Consider the following 16302-nt stretch of genomic DNA (forward strand, 5'->3'; position numbering starts at 1 on the left):
TATTTTAAAACCTGTACCTGCTTCCATGTTAACTTCTGCCTAGTTCATTTTTAAAAAAAGTATGTAAATATTTATTTGCCTTTGCCTGAATAGTATATTTTCTTCAAAACACTGTCATTTTTCACAGAATTTTAAAGTCTCTGCTTTTGTCTATTTCATTTTTGTATTAAACCTTCGCTTTTGCCAGTTTTTGGAGTTTTGGTTTTTTGGGTTTTTATAGTATCTCTGCCCCTTCCAATAAAATAAAAATTAACATTTTTTAATCCTTTACCTATTTGAAATATTTGAAATATTTTTTAAAATCAAATCCCCGGTATCCCTTTTCTATGGCCATGTCCTTACAAAGGTTACTGCCTTTCCCCTACAGTCAAGTCCTCTTTAACAAGACAAACTCAAGCCCAGTGTTTAAAAAATAGTGAGGTCACTGTGGCTTCTGTGACACAGATGGGGGAGTTGCCAAATTCCTCAAGGGAATGGTTAAAAATTATGCTCAACATTGACATCTCTGGACATTGGCAGCCTTACTAACTCTGGATTATTTGGCATTATTTTAAAAACTGTTGAGGGAAATTTGCCAATTTTAATTAGTATGTAAGACCTTTATTCTGTGTTCGTACAGCGCCTATCACAATGGGGCCCTGGTCCATGACTAGTGCTCCCAGCATTACCTTGATACAAATAATACATTTCCCCTTCTTGGGGGAAGATTATTCAGCAGTATGTGGTAGGACAACTCTGGTGACATGTGGAATCCTCAGATTACTTCCCCCCCTCCTTTTTAATCTGGCTGTTGACTTGGGTATGGTGCACAAATTGCACTAGTTTCATTGGTTGATTATGTCCTAGAAATGGACAGAGGTCAAGGTCCCATGCCGATTCTTTTAGATTTAATGGTAGCGACCTTGAGGTTTTCTTTACCTGTCTGTATTCCCCAGCAGGGGAGACCCTTATTATCTACAGTATGATGGGGAAATTGACTGTTGTGACAGTGACAGTCTTTTGTCAATGAGATCTGCAAACTGGTGGTGCCTTTGGATTCTGGCAGCAGCCATTTGCCTTTGGATAATAAGCAATTGATTATTTCCCTCTCTGCAGAAATGGTATGACAGCTCTTGTGACCTCCAAATTGGTTGTTGCAATGTGCTCTACAGGGAATTACCCTCAAAGACCACTTTGGAAGCTATAGCTAGTGCAGAATGCAGCTGTCCACTTGCCAGCGATGAGTTAGCTATAGAGAGTATAATACACTGTTCTCTGAAGTATGCACTGACTTCCAGTTTACACTAGGAACAACTTAAAGATGCTGGTCTTGATCTTTAAGGACTATGATTTGGGTTTGGGTTACCTGAAAGATCATCTCTATTCTCATGCACCATTGGAAAAATCAGCTGTGGTGGCACTTCTGCTAACAGTGCTTTGATTTGAATGTCTGGGAGCTTGAAAAAGGCTTGAGTCTGTCAACATACAGGACATGTCTAAGAATATGCACATTAATTAACAGAACAAGCAATTCCTCTCTCCTACATTTTGCTTCTGATGTATTTTGTTCTTTGCTATTTTCACATATTTTCCCTAAAGGCTTATTTTCTCTGTGCTAATTGAACTCGTGGACATTGGCAGTTTTAGAGTCTGATTCTGCAGTTTAACAGTGGATAGTAAGTCAGGACATAGAATGCTAATCAAATTGGGTAAAATATGGGACAGTTTTAGCCAATCAATAAGGGAGAAAAGCAGCTCTTTTGCCTAACAGTATTCATTTGATTAATGCAACATGTTGGAAGTCGAAAGAACTAGAGCCACGTTACATCTAATAGAAGAATTAGGTTAATGTTGTAGGCCGCATTTCTCCCTGAACTTTAACAGATGTTTATTCCAAAACACCACTAGAATGGTAAAAACAATATTTCAAAATCCGTAAGACTTAGAACTCTCTACTCTTCTCAGTTACATAGATTCACATGAGTGTATATTTTGGAAAATCAGCTGCTGTGCTAGAAAACTTAAAAACCCATGTTCTTAAGGGTTATGACTAGAACCTTCTCTCAAATACACGTAGATTCAAATCTTGAGAAACCAGCCAGTGCCTTTAAAGTCTAGCTCTGATTTTCCAAGATGCATGTCAGTGTGAGCCCTAGTGTTTTAAGGATTAAACTCTAAGCCTTAGGAATTTTCAGTGTAAGCATGAGTTTGCAAGTGCAGTCACTACTTGCCCAAGCTTTGCAGTGATTGCCACATGTTTAAGAGGGGAAGGAAGCCAATGAGGCAGCTCCACAGGTGGTTTAAATTGTCCACTGATATCAATGGAACTATGCCAGTTGACACCAGCTGAAGACACACCCCCTGGCTTGATTCCCCTCTTAAGTATATGTTAGACTGCCCTAGTGTCTTTGTTCATGGGAAGTTCAGCTTTCACCTTCTAAGTAGAAGGTCTGATTTAGCCATTTTTGTTGTTGAATATTATGTCTGTAAAGCAGAATGCCCTCTTATTTCATTTGTGAACTGTGTACTTTTGATTATAATTTCTACAACCTGCAGTAGCATACATTTAGTCAAGTATTTGGGTTTTTTTGTTTAAATCATATTGCATACAGAAAATTAAATGTCTAATGTAGCAACTGTTAAAACAAGTTTTAGATATCCACTTGATATGTTTTTCTGATAGAGAAACATGACACTAAAGACCATGGATGAGTTGTTTGTATTTTCATGCAAATTATTATCTGTAAATATAGGCTTAACAGCTTTTCCTTATCCCTTAAAATATAGGCACATTACTGGTTCATTTATCATAAAAAATCATTGTTTGTTATTTAGGTTAGTTGCAAATGAAAACAGAAACTGCTAAGAGCATATCTGTTTAACACTCCTATGACAAATTAAACATTACAATCCAGTTCTTAAAAAATAAAACCAGGCTATAAAAAGTAGTGAAGTGCTAGAAGTGACTAACTTTTGGTGGTTCATACATGAGATAATGATTTTTCTTTTATAGTTGTGCCTCCAAAAAGGGCCAAAGAGGAATTCCCAAATGCTGAGAATTTATCTTGGTTCCTGAAAGCTGCATCTCTGATTACATGGGAGGGATGCAGTGACTGGAGATTGACTGGGAAATCTTTAAAGTATATAGACTGTCTGGAAAAAAAGTGAAGACCTAAAATTCTTGGCCCCAAGTCATATTTCATTCCTTATCTGCAGTTTTAAGGTGTTTTTCAGATGAGGAAAAAGTGGTGTGTTTGGGGAGTGTTGGTTTAAATGGTGAGGAGAGGCAAGGTTATGTTTTCTGCAATTTCATAAATAACTTATCAACAGAAGAAACATCTCACAGTGCACAAGGGCAGTTCTTGCCCTGGCCAAAATATTTATTGTCTTAGAAGGAAAAAAGATTTTCACTGAGTATGATGAGGCAGAGTCCTCTTAAATAAAGTATTACTTGAGAGCTCTGATGGTATGAAACCTGACAATGAGGAGGGGTGATATGGTTCTCTCATTTTATCTCAGAATTTTGTAAAAGAGAAATTACCATAATCCAGATCTTTTCCCTCTGTTTTTGATGCAGTCTGTAAATTGTTTTTCAATCTCTAGTATTTGTACATATGTGGGTAATGAGGTTGTACTAATCAGAGCCCCCACATGGGGGTGGGAGGGAAGGGTACACTTTACTGGGGCCCGGAGGCCCTGGGGGGCCCGGCCTAAGCTGCAACCCCCATTACCATGAGGAAAAAAATTTTCATGGCTCATGAGATTGTATGTATGGGATAAGGGATTGTGGTATGCGTGTGGGATGGGGGCCCATGTTACAAGTTTGCACTGGGCCTGAAAAAATTATGCTTGGGCCTGGTATTAATTACCATTTATTCCTACTTTTTAAAAGTAATACAGTCCTACTTGAGATGTGAGAATTGAGAAAAAAAAACCAAATATATTTTCTTAAATGGTAATATTAGTACTCTAGGGATCAACATGGGGAAATCCAGTGCTGCCGCCTGCAATATCATTTTCCCTAGTTATCCCTGACTACTAGAAGCTCCTTCAAATGGCTGCATAGGGGGCAAGACCAGTGGTTGAAAGCTCTATGATACCTTGGGATTTTTGCAAGTAAGTTAATGCAGATCTTATCAGCATTAATCCACCTGCTTTTCCCTTCCACAATATTGAACACGCCTTTTCCAAAGGACGGATATGGTATCAAAACGTCTGACAGCACAGCTTCACAGCCAAAGACACTGGAAAAGGGGGCTCTGGACCAAGTGCAGATTCATAGGGCTGCTAAGCAAATAGTTGTGTGTGTATTCATACATGTGTGTATGGATTCCAGATCTACTGAGTTTGGGAACCAAACATCTCTTGGCAAATAGCCCAGAGAGGGAACACTAAAACCTCTTGTTATCTCTTTACAGCTCATAAATAAATTTATTATATGTATCTGGAATGATTAAATTTTTTTTCTTTGACAAGAATTTATAAATAACATTTTAAAACAAAATAACAGTGATATAGTTAAATTTCCTTGGGCTGAAATGTGTATTTGAAGAAGAGCTTAATGACTTAGCTGGTACAAATAGACATACAGCCAACACACCCTTCTAAGATAAACATTAGAAAATCTAAAACGAATTCAAATAATTTAGCATAATTTTACTAGATTATTCCAGATTTCCTGCTGGAAATTGCTCATATCCCAGGACTAAATCCTTGGAGTTTGCGTGAATAAGAATGGATGTGACTGTTCCTGCACTCCTTGCTCAGGTACACGTCCCATTGAAGTCAGTAGGTGTTTTGCTAGAGCGAGGTGTGTGGGATTTGGCCCATTGTATCTCGTACAAATATACCATGAATTTCCAGCATTCACATTTACTCTGTATCTGTTGCTTTTGTTTGTTTATAGTCCATATGATACCAAAAATAATGTAAAGATCTCTAAAGCAGAAATACTTCTGTATTGGTCATTGGCTAACAGTTAAAGAGACATGTCCATTACTTTTAAACTCTTACTTTATATTTTGTGTAATATTCTGTATTAGGGTGAGATGCCGAGGATTCATTGCCCAAGGTACTGGGCCAAATACATCACCGGCCCAGTGAATTAATGGAGTTAGGTCATGGATCATTTTGGCTTTCCACATTTAAATAAAACAATGATGTAATAAAACAAATGATATTGTATTATTTGAGTATTTCTATTTAAATTAAATATTACCTGCTTTCAGAAGAACAAATAACTATTTATTTTCCTCAAACTATTTACAGAAGATTTAAGAGTGGAAAGGAGTGACCACAATAATTGTAATATATAATAAAAAATCAAACTACATAATACTTAAGGGTTTTACTAAAAGTGTTGCCCCAAGACAGTTTTTAAATTCTATTTTCCTTGTCTTCCCTAGCGTCTCTGAAGTTGCTCTCTCCTCTTGGTCTCTTCCTGTCTATAGCTGCCTGAATTTTTCTCCTCTTCATTTCTTCTTCCCTGCAGTGGCATTCTCTTATAGGCTATAGTGGAGTGTAAGGATGCCCCGCAATGGATTTTTTCTATAGTCGCTTCAGTTTGCCCCTTCATATTTTCATTTGTCTTTGATTCTTCCATCCTTCAAGAAACAATATTATTCTGTGAAGCATATTGAAAGAGGCCATCACCCTGAAAGATTTTTTTCTTTTAAACTCTTTAGATTCAGTCAGGGGTTGCTGAGAAAAAGAGGGAAGAACAAGTATGAAGGGGATAGTATTGTACCGTAAATCATACAACACAGATTGTTTTTTGTGTTTCTAAGGGAAGTTGAACCTACATGCAATCACACTTAAATTATTTTTCAGACACAAACGTGTGGCTCTGGCAGAATTTTGCCCAAAAATGTTTCCAAGTTTGGGCCAGAGAGGACACGTATGGGGCAGAGTAAAAGGGGATACTTCCCTTTTTTTTTTTTTTTTTTTTTTTTGGGCCTATTTAGACGAGAATGAGGAACATATTTAACTATTTCTATGTACAGGTTTACAAAGTATTTCATACTCTTATATTATGATAGCATTTTTTTCATCTTCCTGCAATTATGGATTTATTGAGACAGTTTTTCTAGAGACTGGCTAATTACAAATAAATCTGAACCTTTTTAGATTTTGCAGCTGTCTTTAATCTGATAAAAGTAGTTGTCTATAGGGAATTGCACCACTAATACATTTTACCTGTTCACTTTTTCCTCCTACCAGGTTTTAATGTATCCAGCTGAGGATACATGCATTTGTACATAATCTTTTCATAAGGATGTGCTCATCAGAAAGATTTCTTATTTGATGGAAATAAAGTAAAAGCAATGACTGCTGATGGTGATTACCATTCATCTTGCTTATGAATAAGATGTTAAAAATTCAAACTTAATACATTATTTTGTATTTATTCTTGGTGTATGGACATGAACTAATCTTTTCTGTCTTCCATTTAGCCTCATCACAAATTCCCACAATCATCCAGGTTTTATTGACTATTCCTCCATCCTGGCTGTGTACCTTGCAGTTCCTAATCACTGTTACTTGGCCCCTTCTAGTTGTAACTGCTTACTATTTACCAAAGTGAAATTAAGAGTTAAAATGTAAACTCGTCTTTGACATTGGTCAAACAGTCATTAGTCAAATGGCAGTGAAAGTAGCGCTACCCTATTTTATTTTCTCTAATAATGTTAGCAAGCATCTAACTAGCTGCAGAAATTTGAAAGACAAGGGAAATGTCACTGTAGAAGTAGAAGGTGAACATAGTCATGTTGTTCATTCAACAGCAACTGCAGGCAGCACTAGATATGAATTAAACTAATGCTATTCTGCATGATGAGAGCTCGATTACAAATGAGATGGATTTTGTCCATAATATTACTTAGGAATTAGACTTTTTATTTTTGATTAATAGTTTCAGACTAGTAGTGGCAGTAACATTTTAACTTGTATTAAATTGAGGAAAAAATCTTAATCTATAAAACAAACTATGAGTCAAACACACTAAAACCAAGACAATAAAAATGAGAAACCCGGTAAAGTAGTCCAGAACAAAAGAAGAACAATGCAGGGGAAAGCCTTTAGACAGTCACAGCGGCAGCAATATTTAATTTCAATTTTATTTCAATAAGACCAGAGACTGACAATTGGGACAACCACAATTTCTTTTGAACAATCAAATAAGAAGTCTTACCCACTCTTAGACAAATGATCAGGAAGGATAAAAAACACAAGTACCAACCAGTCCTATCATATGACATCATTTGAAACAATTAGCAGTCGCTGAGCAAGAGAGATGCATAGCTAGAATAATAAGGAGCAAAAAGCCAGGAATTGGTTGCATTGGCAGGGGTATGCAGGGATGGTTGCGCTGTGCGTATGTGTACTATATCCGGATTCAGCTATTGACAAGTTTTCACTTTCATAAACAACAAAGAATTTGCCCAAACCACTTCTGTGTGTTTAAAAATAAAACCGTAATAGTAGTGACACATAAATCTCAGTTGGTTTGGAGACAAATACAGGTTAGAAACAGTTACAAATCTTCAGGATTATGACCCCAGTTCTACAAACATGTATACATGTGCTCAATTTTATGCACATGTAGTGCATTTGACTTCTATGGAATTACTGACTTGTATAAAGAAACATGTATGTGTTTGCCTATACAGGCCTTCATCAGAACTGGTCTGGTTGAAAATTAATTTTTATTAATTCTTGATTATAACATGGAAAATTATCCCATGCAAATGATGAGAATAAACTTAGTAAGCAAGAGGCTTTTAGTCTGCTAATAACAGTATTTGGATATTCTGCTTTAATTATTGTGCAAAGTATCTTTGTTGCTCATTATTGTAATTTGGATGCGTATGTCCTAACATTTTGTTAAGCAAAAGAAATATGTTGTCTTGCAGTGCTGGAGCTGGAAGAACAGGTACATTTATAGCACTCAGCAATATTCTGGAACGAGTAAAGGCTGAAGGGCTCTTAGATGTATTTCAAGCTGTGAAGAGCTTAAGAATGCAAAGGCCACATATGGTGCAAACACTGGTATGATATTTAACAATAAGAATCTTTGTCAAATAATGTAAATTTTGTAAATGTTCTTGTGGGAAGAGAATTAGCTGCAATAAATATAGTATTATAGGACTACTTTTAACAACTATATACTTAAGGTTGAAAGAAGTGTTTCATTATAAACTTATATTTTATTATTTTGTAATAGGCTTTCTAAAAATATTTGGGGTTAAAACTTGCTGTTTTTGTTAGCCAACTGCTGTTTTTGTTTTTGTTTTGAGGGGGGGTAGGCAGAGGGGAGGTTGTGGGAAAAAAATGTTTTAAATCCATGGGAAATTCTTGAGTTATGCGATAATTAAAAAAACACATATATTAGTTCTTTTTTAAATAAAATGTTGATAATTTTATCTTAAAAGTGACTTAGTTTAAATACATCAAATTAACTTGCAGTTAGTCTTCACTGAGAAGTGCCTTTGACATGTTAGAAGAATTTAGGATATATTTATTTAAGAGTTATGAACATCTGAAGGCAGTTTTTCAACAAGCATCAAGCACAGAATCCTGGAGAGCAATGAACTTTCATAAATAATAATACATTGCATTTCTAGCACTTTCCATTCAACAGTCTCAAAGTGCTTTACAAACAGTACTCTCAAAACACTTTTCTGAGGTAGATTTTGTTTTCTTCATTTTACAGGTAGGGAAACTGAGGTACAGAAAGGTTAAATGACTTGTCCAAGATCACACAGGGACTCTGTGACAGAGCCAGGAATAGAGCCTATATCTTCAGGGGTCCTAGAGGCCTATGGTTTAAGCACTATTATGGTTGCGGAGAAAACCTTCAAAACATGACTTGAGTGTAACCAATGCAGAGATGTCTGCCTGAGTCTGCAGAGAGCCCAAAACAGTAGTTCTCAGCTGTGAACTCTGCCATTCATTTAAATGGAGTGAACTCAGATACCAGTGTTGATACTTTACTACTGTCAACATTAACTACCTCGTGGTATAGGAACAAAGACAAAGTATCATTTTATGAAGATTCACACCAGTGTTTGCAAAAGTGTGGAATGTCCCTCCCATGGAGGGATGAAGAACTAGCCAGGGGATAGTGGAAGATTATATATTTAAGATGGATAGGCCTTTAATGATATATGGCAGCATTGCAAGGGGGGAATGGGAAGATTGGTTTCATTTTTCTGGAGTGGGACTCAGCTTTCAAAAGTTTGGGGAACATTGTATTAGGAGTCTATGATCTTGGAAGATGAGATCAGTGTTATCACTGGGGAGAGCAAGAGGAAAATATATAGTGTGGCTCTATGCTGTTACCCAGAAGTGACTGCATTTCATTTATAATTAGGGGAGGAGGTGCACATTTCATGTATAGATGGGAGTGGGTATGTGTGGGTGGCGAAGGTGTAAAAATATGAGAAAGAGTATTCATAATGTTAGTTCTTTGGAACAGAGACTCAACGGGACCACACGTGGCATCTAGGTACTACTACAATATAAATGTTTAATAGTCATAATCATACATATGCATAGAGAGTTTGTAAAGTGCTTTGAGGTTGTTTGACACGAAAGGCACTATGAACCTAGTTCAGGAAGGTGCTGAGCACCCCATAGCTTGACATCGATGGGAGTTGAGGGTGCTTTGCACCTCACCGGATATATTTTGCATTTAGCAGGCTTGGGCTCAGTGGTTTGCAAGTTCCTTCATATTGTGGATGTGTACTAAGTGTAGAGAGAGCCTCTTGTGGGTCTCCTCTACTTTCAACCTCCCAGTTCCTGTTCCATCATCCTCCCTGAAGCTACTATCAGGCTCAGTTATATAAAAATAGCATCAGTTAATAAAAACCATGAAACTTGCAAGCTAATAAAACTGAACATAAAAACCTCTCGCTCAAAGAGCAGAAATACAAAAATTAGTATCCACATGGGTAGACTATTTGTTTTGTTATAAACTTGTGGTTGTCCAACTTAGAACATGTTGCACTTTGTTAGATTTACCTAAACATGATTATTCTAACTTAATCATAATGTACAATCTAAGTAAATTTGAACGTCTCTTTTTTATTTTTTTAGGAACAGTATGAATTCTGCTACAAAGTGGTACAAGATTTCATTGATATATTTTCTGATTATGCTAATTTCAAATAAAACTTCCTGCCTTATTTTTTAATTTAATAGTCTGTATAAATATTTGTAAATCATGTTAATTTATATCATATTTTCCATTATAATTCCTACTGTAAATGCCTGTGGTTTGCTTTAAAAGTCACATTTTCTGTATAAAATTATAAATGACTCAAATATAAATATCTTTTAAAAGCTAATTATAATAAATGTTTGTCCAATATATCATTGTATATGTTGTTGGATGTTATATACATTTTTAACCAAATCTTGGTTTTATTTCATTCTTTCCATTTTCCAGTAAATTAAAATATTGATCAATATTAATTTTATTTCCCAAGTTTAGCATCCCCTAAATTTTACAAATCTATTTTTGATTTTATATTATATAATGAATCATAGTGAATATGTTTAAAGCTAAATTATTATTTTGGCCCTAATCCTTCCCTCACTGAAGTCAATAACAAATAATTGATTTCACGAGCAGTAATGTTTATTAGGCACCCGATTTCTGATACCTTTACTCATCTTCAGTAGCACCTCACTCTACAAATAGTCCCAATGAAGTCAATGAGACTGTTCCTGCTATTCAATGTGCTATTCAATGTGAGGAAGGATATCAGAATCTGGCCCTGAGTGTAATAACATACGCTCAAACAACTTGAAACCAAACTTTAACAGCCATGCTTTTTATAGTCAGTATATTGTGGGCAGCTCTATTTCAAGAAAACCTGCCAGTTAGAAATAATTCAATGTAAATACAGAGTTTAATAAATTATTTGATTTAAATGTAGTCTTGAAAGTTTTTATTTTGCTTTTTTTGTTAAATCTAATATATTTTTTTTCTAACTGTTCCTTGCTGAAATACACAATGTTGTAATATGAGTCAGTTTATCACTATACTGAAAATCTTTTGCATGTCAGAAGATTAAATTGTGCTGCAAATATTTTTGCTGCACCTGAGCTTCTGTCAACTCTTTCAAGAGGCTTTGTTTCTGTTTCCACAAACAGACCTAGAGCTTAATATAATATGTATAATATATGTGTATATATATATAGAGAGAGAGATTGAGACTCTCTGCTTTACCGGAATATAAAAGCAACTTTTTACATTTTTTGAAAAAACATTTTAATATTGAATTCCCACTGGTATCAACAGTAAAAACTGTTGATAGGAAAAAGCTCTTTTAAAACATATATTCTTAAAATAACATCTCCATAGTTAAAAAGCAAATATTTCCCTAATCAAAAAGGGGATATATATGTGTGTGCATGTGTGTATATATAGAATGAAATCTTTCATAGTCTCAACAGGATTTGGGGTTTGGAAAATACAAGACACAGAGCACATCTGAATGTTGACTATTTAAAAAATATCTTTCTCATCCTTTAAAAAGCTATATAAAATTAATAAGCACAAATAAATATGAAAATATTTAATTTAATTTATATTCATATCTAATATGCAAAAGTTCTGTTTAATTGGTTGATTTTTGAATGCAAACATAAAAGCCTTATTTAAAAATAAGCAAACCTAAACTGATTTCTTCATTCTAGTTTTTGCACTATTTATCCCATGTTCATTTATAATATCTGGAAATAAATAAAAGTTAGTTATTCTTTTAATAATGCAAAGAGTAACAGGTGTTCATACCTCTCCTTTTATTACATAATGAATTGAAAAGGGTTCAAATTAAAAGTCTTTAAGCACACTGTTTTGTATACTGCCATTTACTGCTTGTTGTCTTCCCAGTAATGCACTGCTGTATATTTATTTGTACAGTAAATTATGCACTTAACTAAGACAATTTGTTGCAAGACTAAACAGTTTGATGTTAATGGATAAATTCATAATGCAAAAATTTTTATTTGACTGAAGATAAGAATGTTAAATAAGCTTTCAATTCTGGCATGTTGTGAAAATATAAATATAAAAATAAATATTAAAAGACATCAAATAAACGCAGTTACAAAAGGCCAATACACTAAGGTGGTCAGTATAAATACTTGTAGCATAGGGAACATGTAAGTAAGATACTAAATTTGATGATGATGATGAGAAACTTTATAATTTCATCCCTGAGTCATTATAGAATTAGTCCCAACAAATTTCAAATGGTTTAGTCTAGTTTTAAGTACACAATTAAGCTTACATCATTTCCCTTGGGAGTGTATTCTACAGTCTAAGAAGATCTCACTGTTGTCATTTTTTCTTAATATTCAGTCTACATTTTTTGTTTCACATTTTCTCTGTATTCTGTTGTGCTCCTTGGACAGCCCTTAAGATCTGGCTGTGTTCAAATGCTTGGTAGATTTGTCTTGATATTACCTAACAATTGCCTCCTGCAATGGAACTCACATTAGAGAAGAACACAACCTTGTTAGATTATTAAGTTATCCTGAAGATCTGCCAGATCTCAGATCTCTACACCAGCATAGTCATATTGACTTCAGTGGCGCACTCTGTGTGTTTAGAAGAGTCCACTCTAACAGATCCTTTTGCAGGTTTAGGACTCAGCTCTCTGATTAATGACTGCAAGACATGACAGTAAGTTAGCTTCCTGATGCAGGAAGTATCAAATACTAAACAGATACTATTATTAAAATTAACCAAAATGGCAAGACATTCCTGTTGTCTTTAATATAAAGACATCGAAGATAACAGAAGTACCCATAAAATATTTCAGAAGTGAGAAATATGGCTAAGCAATGACATTTGCTTATTATAATTTAGAAAGCTTGTTTTCCAATTCTTGTTTTTAGTCAGATAAGGCTGTTGTATTTAATATACCAGTCTAATAAATATATAGAAGGGTTATCTCTTTTTAAATTTTCTCTGTTGCATGGAATTGCATTAAAATGCCAAATAGTGATTAGAAAATGTACATTCTGATCTATATGCGTTATTGGTCACCATGTGACTTACATTGCTGTCTATTTTCATGTGTTACATATGGCCCCAATTCATCAAAGCATTTAAGTATATTCTTTAAGTCCATCTCTATTCAGCAAAGCACTTAAACATGTGCTAAAGTCCCATTGGCTTCTATGCTTCTGAAACATACACTTAAGTGCTTTGCTGAATTGGGGTCTTAATGAAGAATGCATACTGTAATTACCAGTCTTTTTTATATTTTTATGTATCGGTTTTTTAAACTTTTAAAATGAGCCTGACCCACCTGTGTTCTCAATATTTTGAAATGTTTTCATTTCCCTGGTATCATTTTTACTGTAAAATTACTGAAACTTTTCTGTGTAACAAATTGTATTTAAGTTGTCAAATCTTTATAATGTATGTATGTATTATACAGTTTCAGCAATTGATATTTTCTTTTATTACATTTATAATTTGATCTTGCTGTGTTTATAATGCCAGTGAATGTTGCTGAATTATTTGTATATGCAAATTGCAAGATCTAATACATTCTGACGCAAGAACAAAGCTTCATTTTTATTTTCAGCCTGTTTTTCTTTCTTTAAATCTCTTAATTTAATTCATGTACTGTGTCTTCATTTAGACTAAGTATTCTGAAGGAGTTAAAAATACATTACCTAGCTAAATTATTTTCCAGTACTTTTAATCTGTAATTCTTTCAGACTGAGTAATATTCTTACTAAAGTCATAACTGAAGCATTATGCATACAAAGGTCAGTAAATCAGTATTGCAATTTAGGGCCCAGTCCTGCAAACCCCTACTAATGTGAATAGTCCCAGTGAAGTAGCCCTTACTGATTCAAATAGTCCCATTGTGGTCCTCTCCCAAAATAAACTCAATGGGTAAAATCCTGGCCTGATTGAAGTCAATAGCGACCCATTGTCTTTTGTGGGGTCAGGATTACTTGCAATATTCCTGACTCAAGACTTTTATTCCATGTATAACCATGTTCAGACAGACTCCTGAATATACCAACTCCCACTCAACAAGTTTGTCTACAATGTGAATGGATGCCCACATTTTCAAGCCAATATTAACAGTAGTTAAAAGGAATGAAAAATGTGGTATCTCACAGGAAGAGGAAGCTTGGAAACTAATCTGGCACAATGTAAAAAACACATTTCCTTATATCCAACCTATGACTTAATCTGAAGGGATGCTACTCAACATCAGACAGATTAGTGAATGAACTTCATTAAAATATGAAAACTTCTAAAGATAGAACCACTTACATGCCATACACCCTTTGGCCATGACATGTGGACAATCATCTTCATTCATGTCACAGAAACACTAAACTTCCTCACTACCCTTCTTTTCAATCCTCCATCTCTATAAATAATTATTGTTTTTATTACTATTAACAGTTATATTAAAATTATTTTCCTTAGGAAGCCCGAGGATCAGAAAACCTTCAGTTTCTGCTGAAACCAACATTTTCTTATGTTTTTGCTGAAAGTGAGTAGAACCAAATTGTTTAACCTGTTAATTTCTCTCAGGAGAAAGCCCAACCTTTCAGCCTCCTGCAGAATCTGAAAGCTGTTGCTGAAACTCTACAATGGGACTGAAACTGAAAGCACTAGACTTAGCTAATACTTAAGGTTAGGATTCTGTAGCTTCCAGTTTTTCATTAATTATTTATTATGCATTACCAAAGTGCCTAGAATGCCTAGTCCTGGATCAGGACCTCATTGTGCTAGACACTGTACAAATACAAAACAAAAAGACATGCCCTGCCCCAAGGAGCTTACATATGAAGAATAAGACAAGGGACAACAGATGGATACAGACACAAGAGAAAGCACAAGGAAACAATGAGACAGTATAGGTCAGCATGATAGGCTGTGGTCTCAGCACACCAGCGACCTAGCTATAGTCAACTTTTTTGTAAGCATCACAGAAGAGGAGGGTTTTGAAGGAGGATAATGCTTTAGTTTTGCAGATGTTTATGGGGAGCTCCTCCAATGAGATGGAATTAATTATGGGAAGAATGATGACCTGAACTATATGATATATAGTTTTTCTTCAAGTTGACTTGTATTCAACTTAGGTGTGTGTATGCTCACAGCGTACTGGAGCCCAGGACTTTCACCTAGCAGCACCCATAGAGGGGCAATGCTTGCACCTCATGGCTGTGGCTCCTCCTTTGGCTATATGAGGTGCCGTGGCCCTGATCCCAGCCCCCTGTTTCTTCTTACAGACTGTGGAGTAATCAGAGCTCTCTGTGATTGTAATCTCACTACCTCGCAATCAGTCATAGCCTTGTTTTTTACTGTATATAGTTAGTATTTAGTGTTAGTTAGCAGTTAGTGTTAGGTAAGCTCTAGTAGTTTTTGCCCCTGGTGATGCCCTCACCAGGGTTCACACATTGTCCTTTGTGTGGGAGAGCGATCCCTAACAGGAAAACCCACATGTAGTGCCTGTTCTGTCTTGGTGAAGCCCACCTCAAAGAGCATTATTCAATCTGCAGATTGTTTAAGAAAAGGACTCAGGTGACCTGGGACCTTCTCCTCAAGCAGCACCAGCTAAAACAGACCATGTAGCCCCAGTACTGAGACCTTCATTGGGCTGATGATCACTCAGGCTCCAAAAGTGCAGCTGCTTCAGTTAGGAGCAGGTGCCTCTCTGAAGAGGTAGAAGAGTCATCGACTGCGAAACTTTGTCTCATTCAAAGGCTAAATCACCCACTACAGCTGCAGCTGTGTCCACAGATCAGCTGTAGGCTCAGACATCAAGTGGTCTTCTTTGCGGAGCCTCCAGAGCCCTCTTGTCCAGGTGCCTCATACCTGGAACAAGATCCAACTTTAGCTCAAGTAAGAGCCTCATCCTCATCTTCGGATGAGGCTGTACTACCAGATTCATCCTCCACTTCAATACCAGAGGACTTTAAGGCATATCAAGACCTCTTGCACCATGTGGCCATGTCCTTGAGCAGCCAGGTGGAGTTCCTGCAGGAGAACACACACAAATTGGTGGGCATTTTACAGCTATCTGCCCCAGGAAAGTTGCCCTCCCCCTAAACAACATGCTCCTCAAACTGTCCAAAACCCTTTGGAATACGTCAGCCTTGGTACCACTAGTGGCTACGTGCATGGAAAAGCACTACTGTTTCAATTCAGGGATTTGAGGGGTTCTAGTCACACCTGACCCCGAATTCCCTGGTAGTGACGGTGATGAACAACAGGGCCCACCACAGCAGATTCAATTCCCCCCGCCCCCAAAGACAAAGACTCCAAGTGAT

General features: G+C 35.9%; 1 protein-coding gene across 4 annotated transcripts in view; it reads left to right on the forward strand.

The window, feature by feature from the left end:
- PTPRE (protein tyrosine phosphatase receptor type E) overlaps positions 1 to 13579 on the forward strand; it is a 223733-nt gene extending 210154 nt beyond the window's left edge. For all 4 annotated transcript variants that reach the window (XM_067533350.1, XM_067533349.1, XM_067533352.1 and 1 more), the window contains 2 exons: positions 7890 to 8025; positions 10075 to 13579. In XM_067533350.1, coding sequence (XP_067389451.1) covers positions 7890 to 8025; positions 10075 to 10149 — 211 coding nt within the window. In that variant the 3' untranslated portion in view covers positions 10150 to 13579. The remainder of the gene's footprint in view (positions 1 to 7889; positions 8026 to 10074) is intronic.
- The last annotated feature ends 2723 nt before the right edge of the window (positions 13580 to 16302 follow it).

This window comes from Emydura macquarii, unplaced genomic scaffold (genome assembly GCF_026122565.2).
Source record: "Emydura macquarii macquarii isolate MOO-44397 ecotype Brisbane River unplaced genomic scaffold, CSIRO-AGI_Emac_v2 contig_3343, whole genome shotgun sequence".
In the NCBI taxonomy this organism is placed as follows: Eukaryota; Metazoa; Chordata; order Testudines; family Chelidae; genus Emydura; species Emydura macquarii.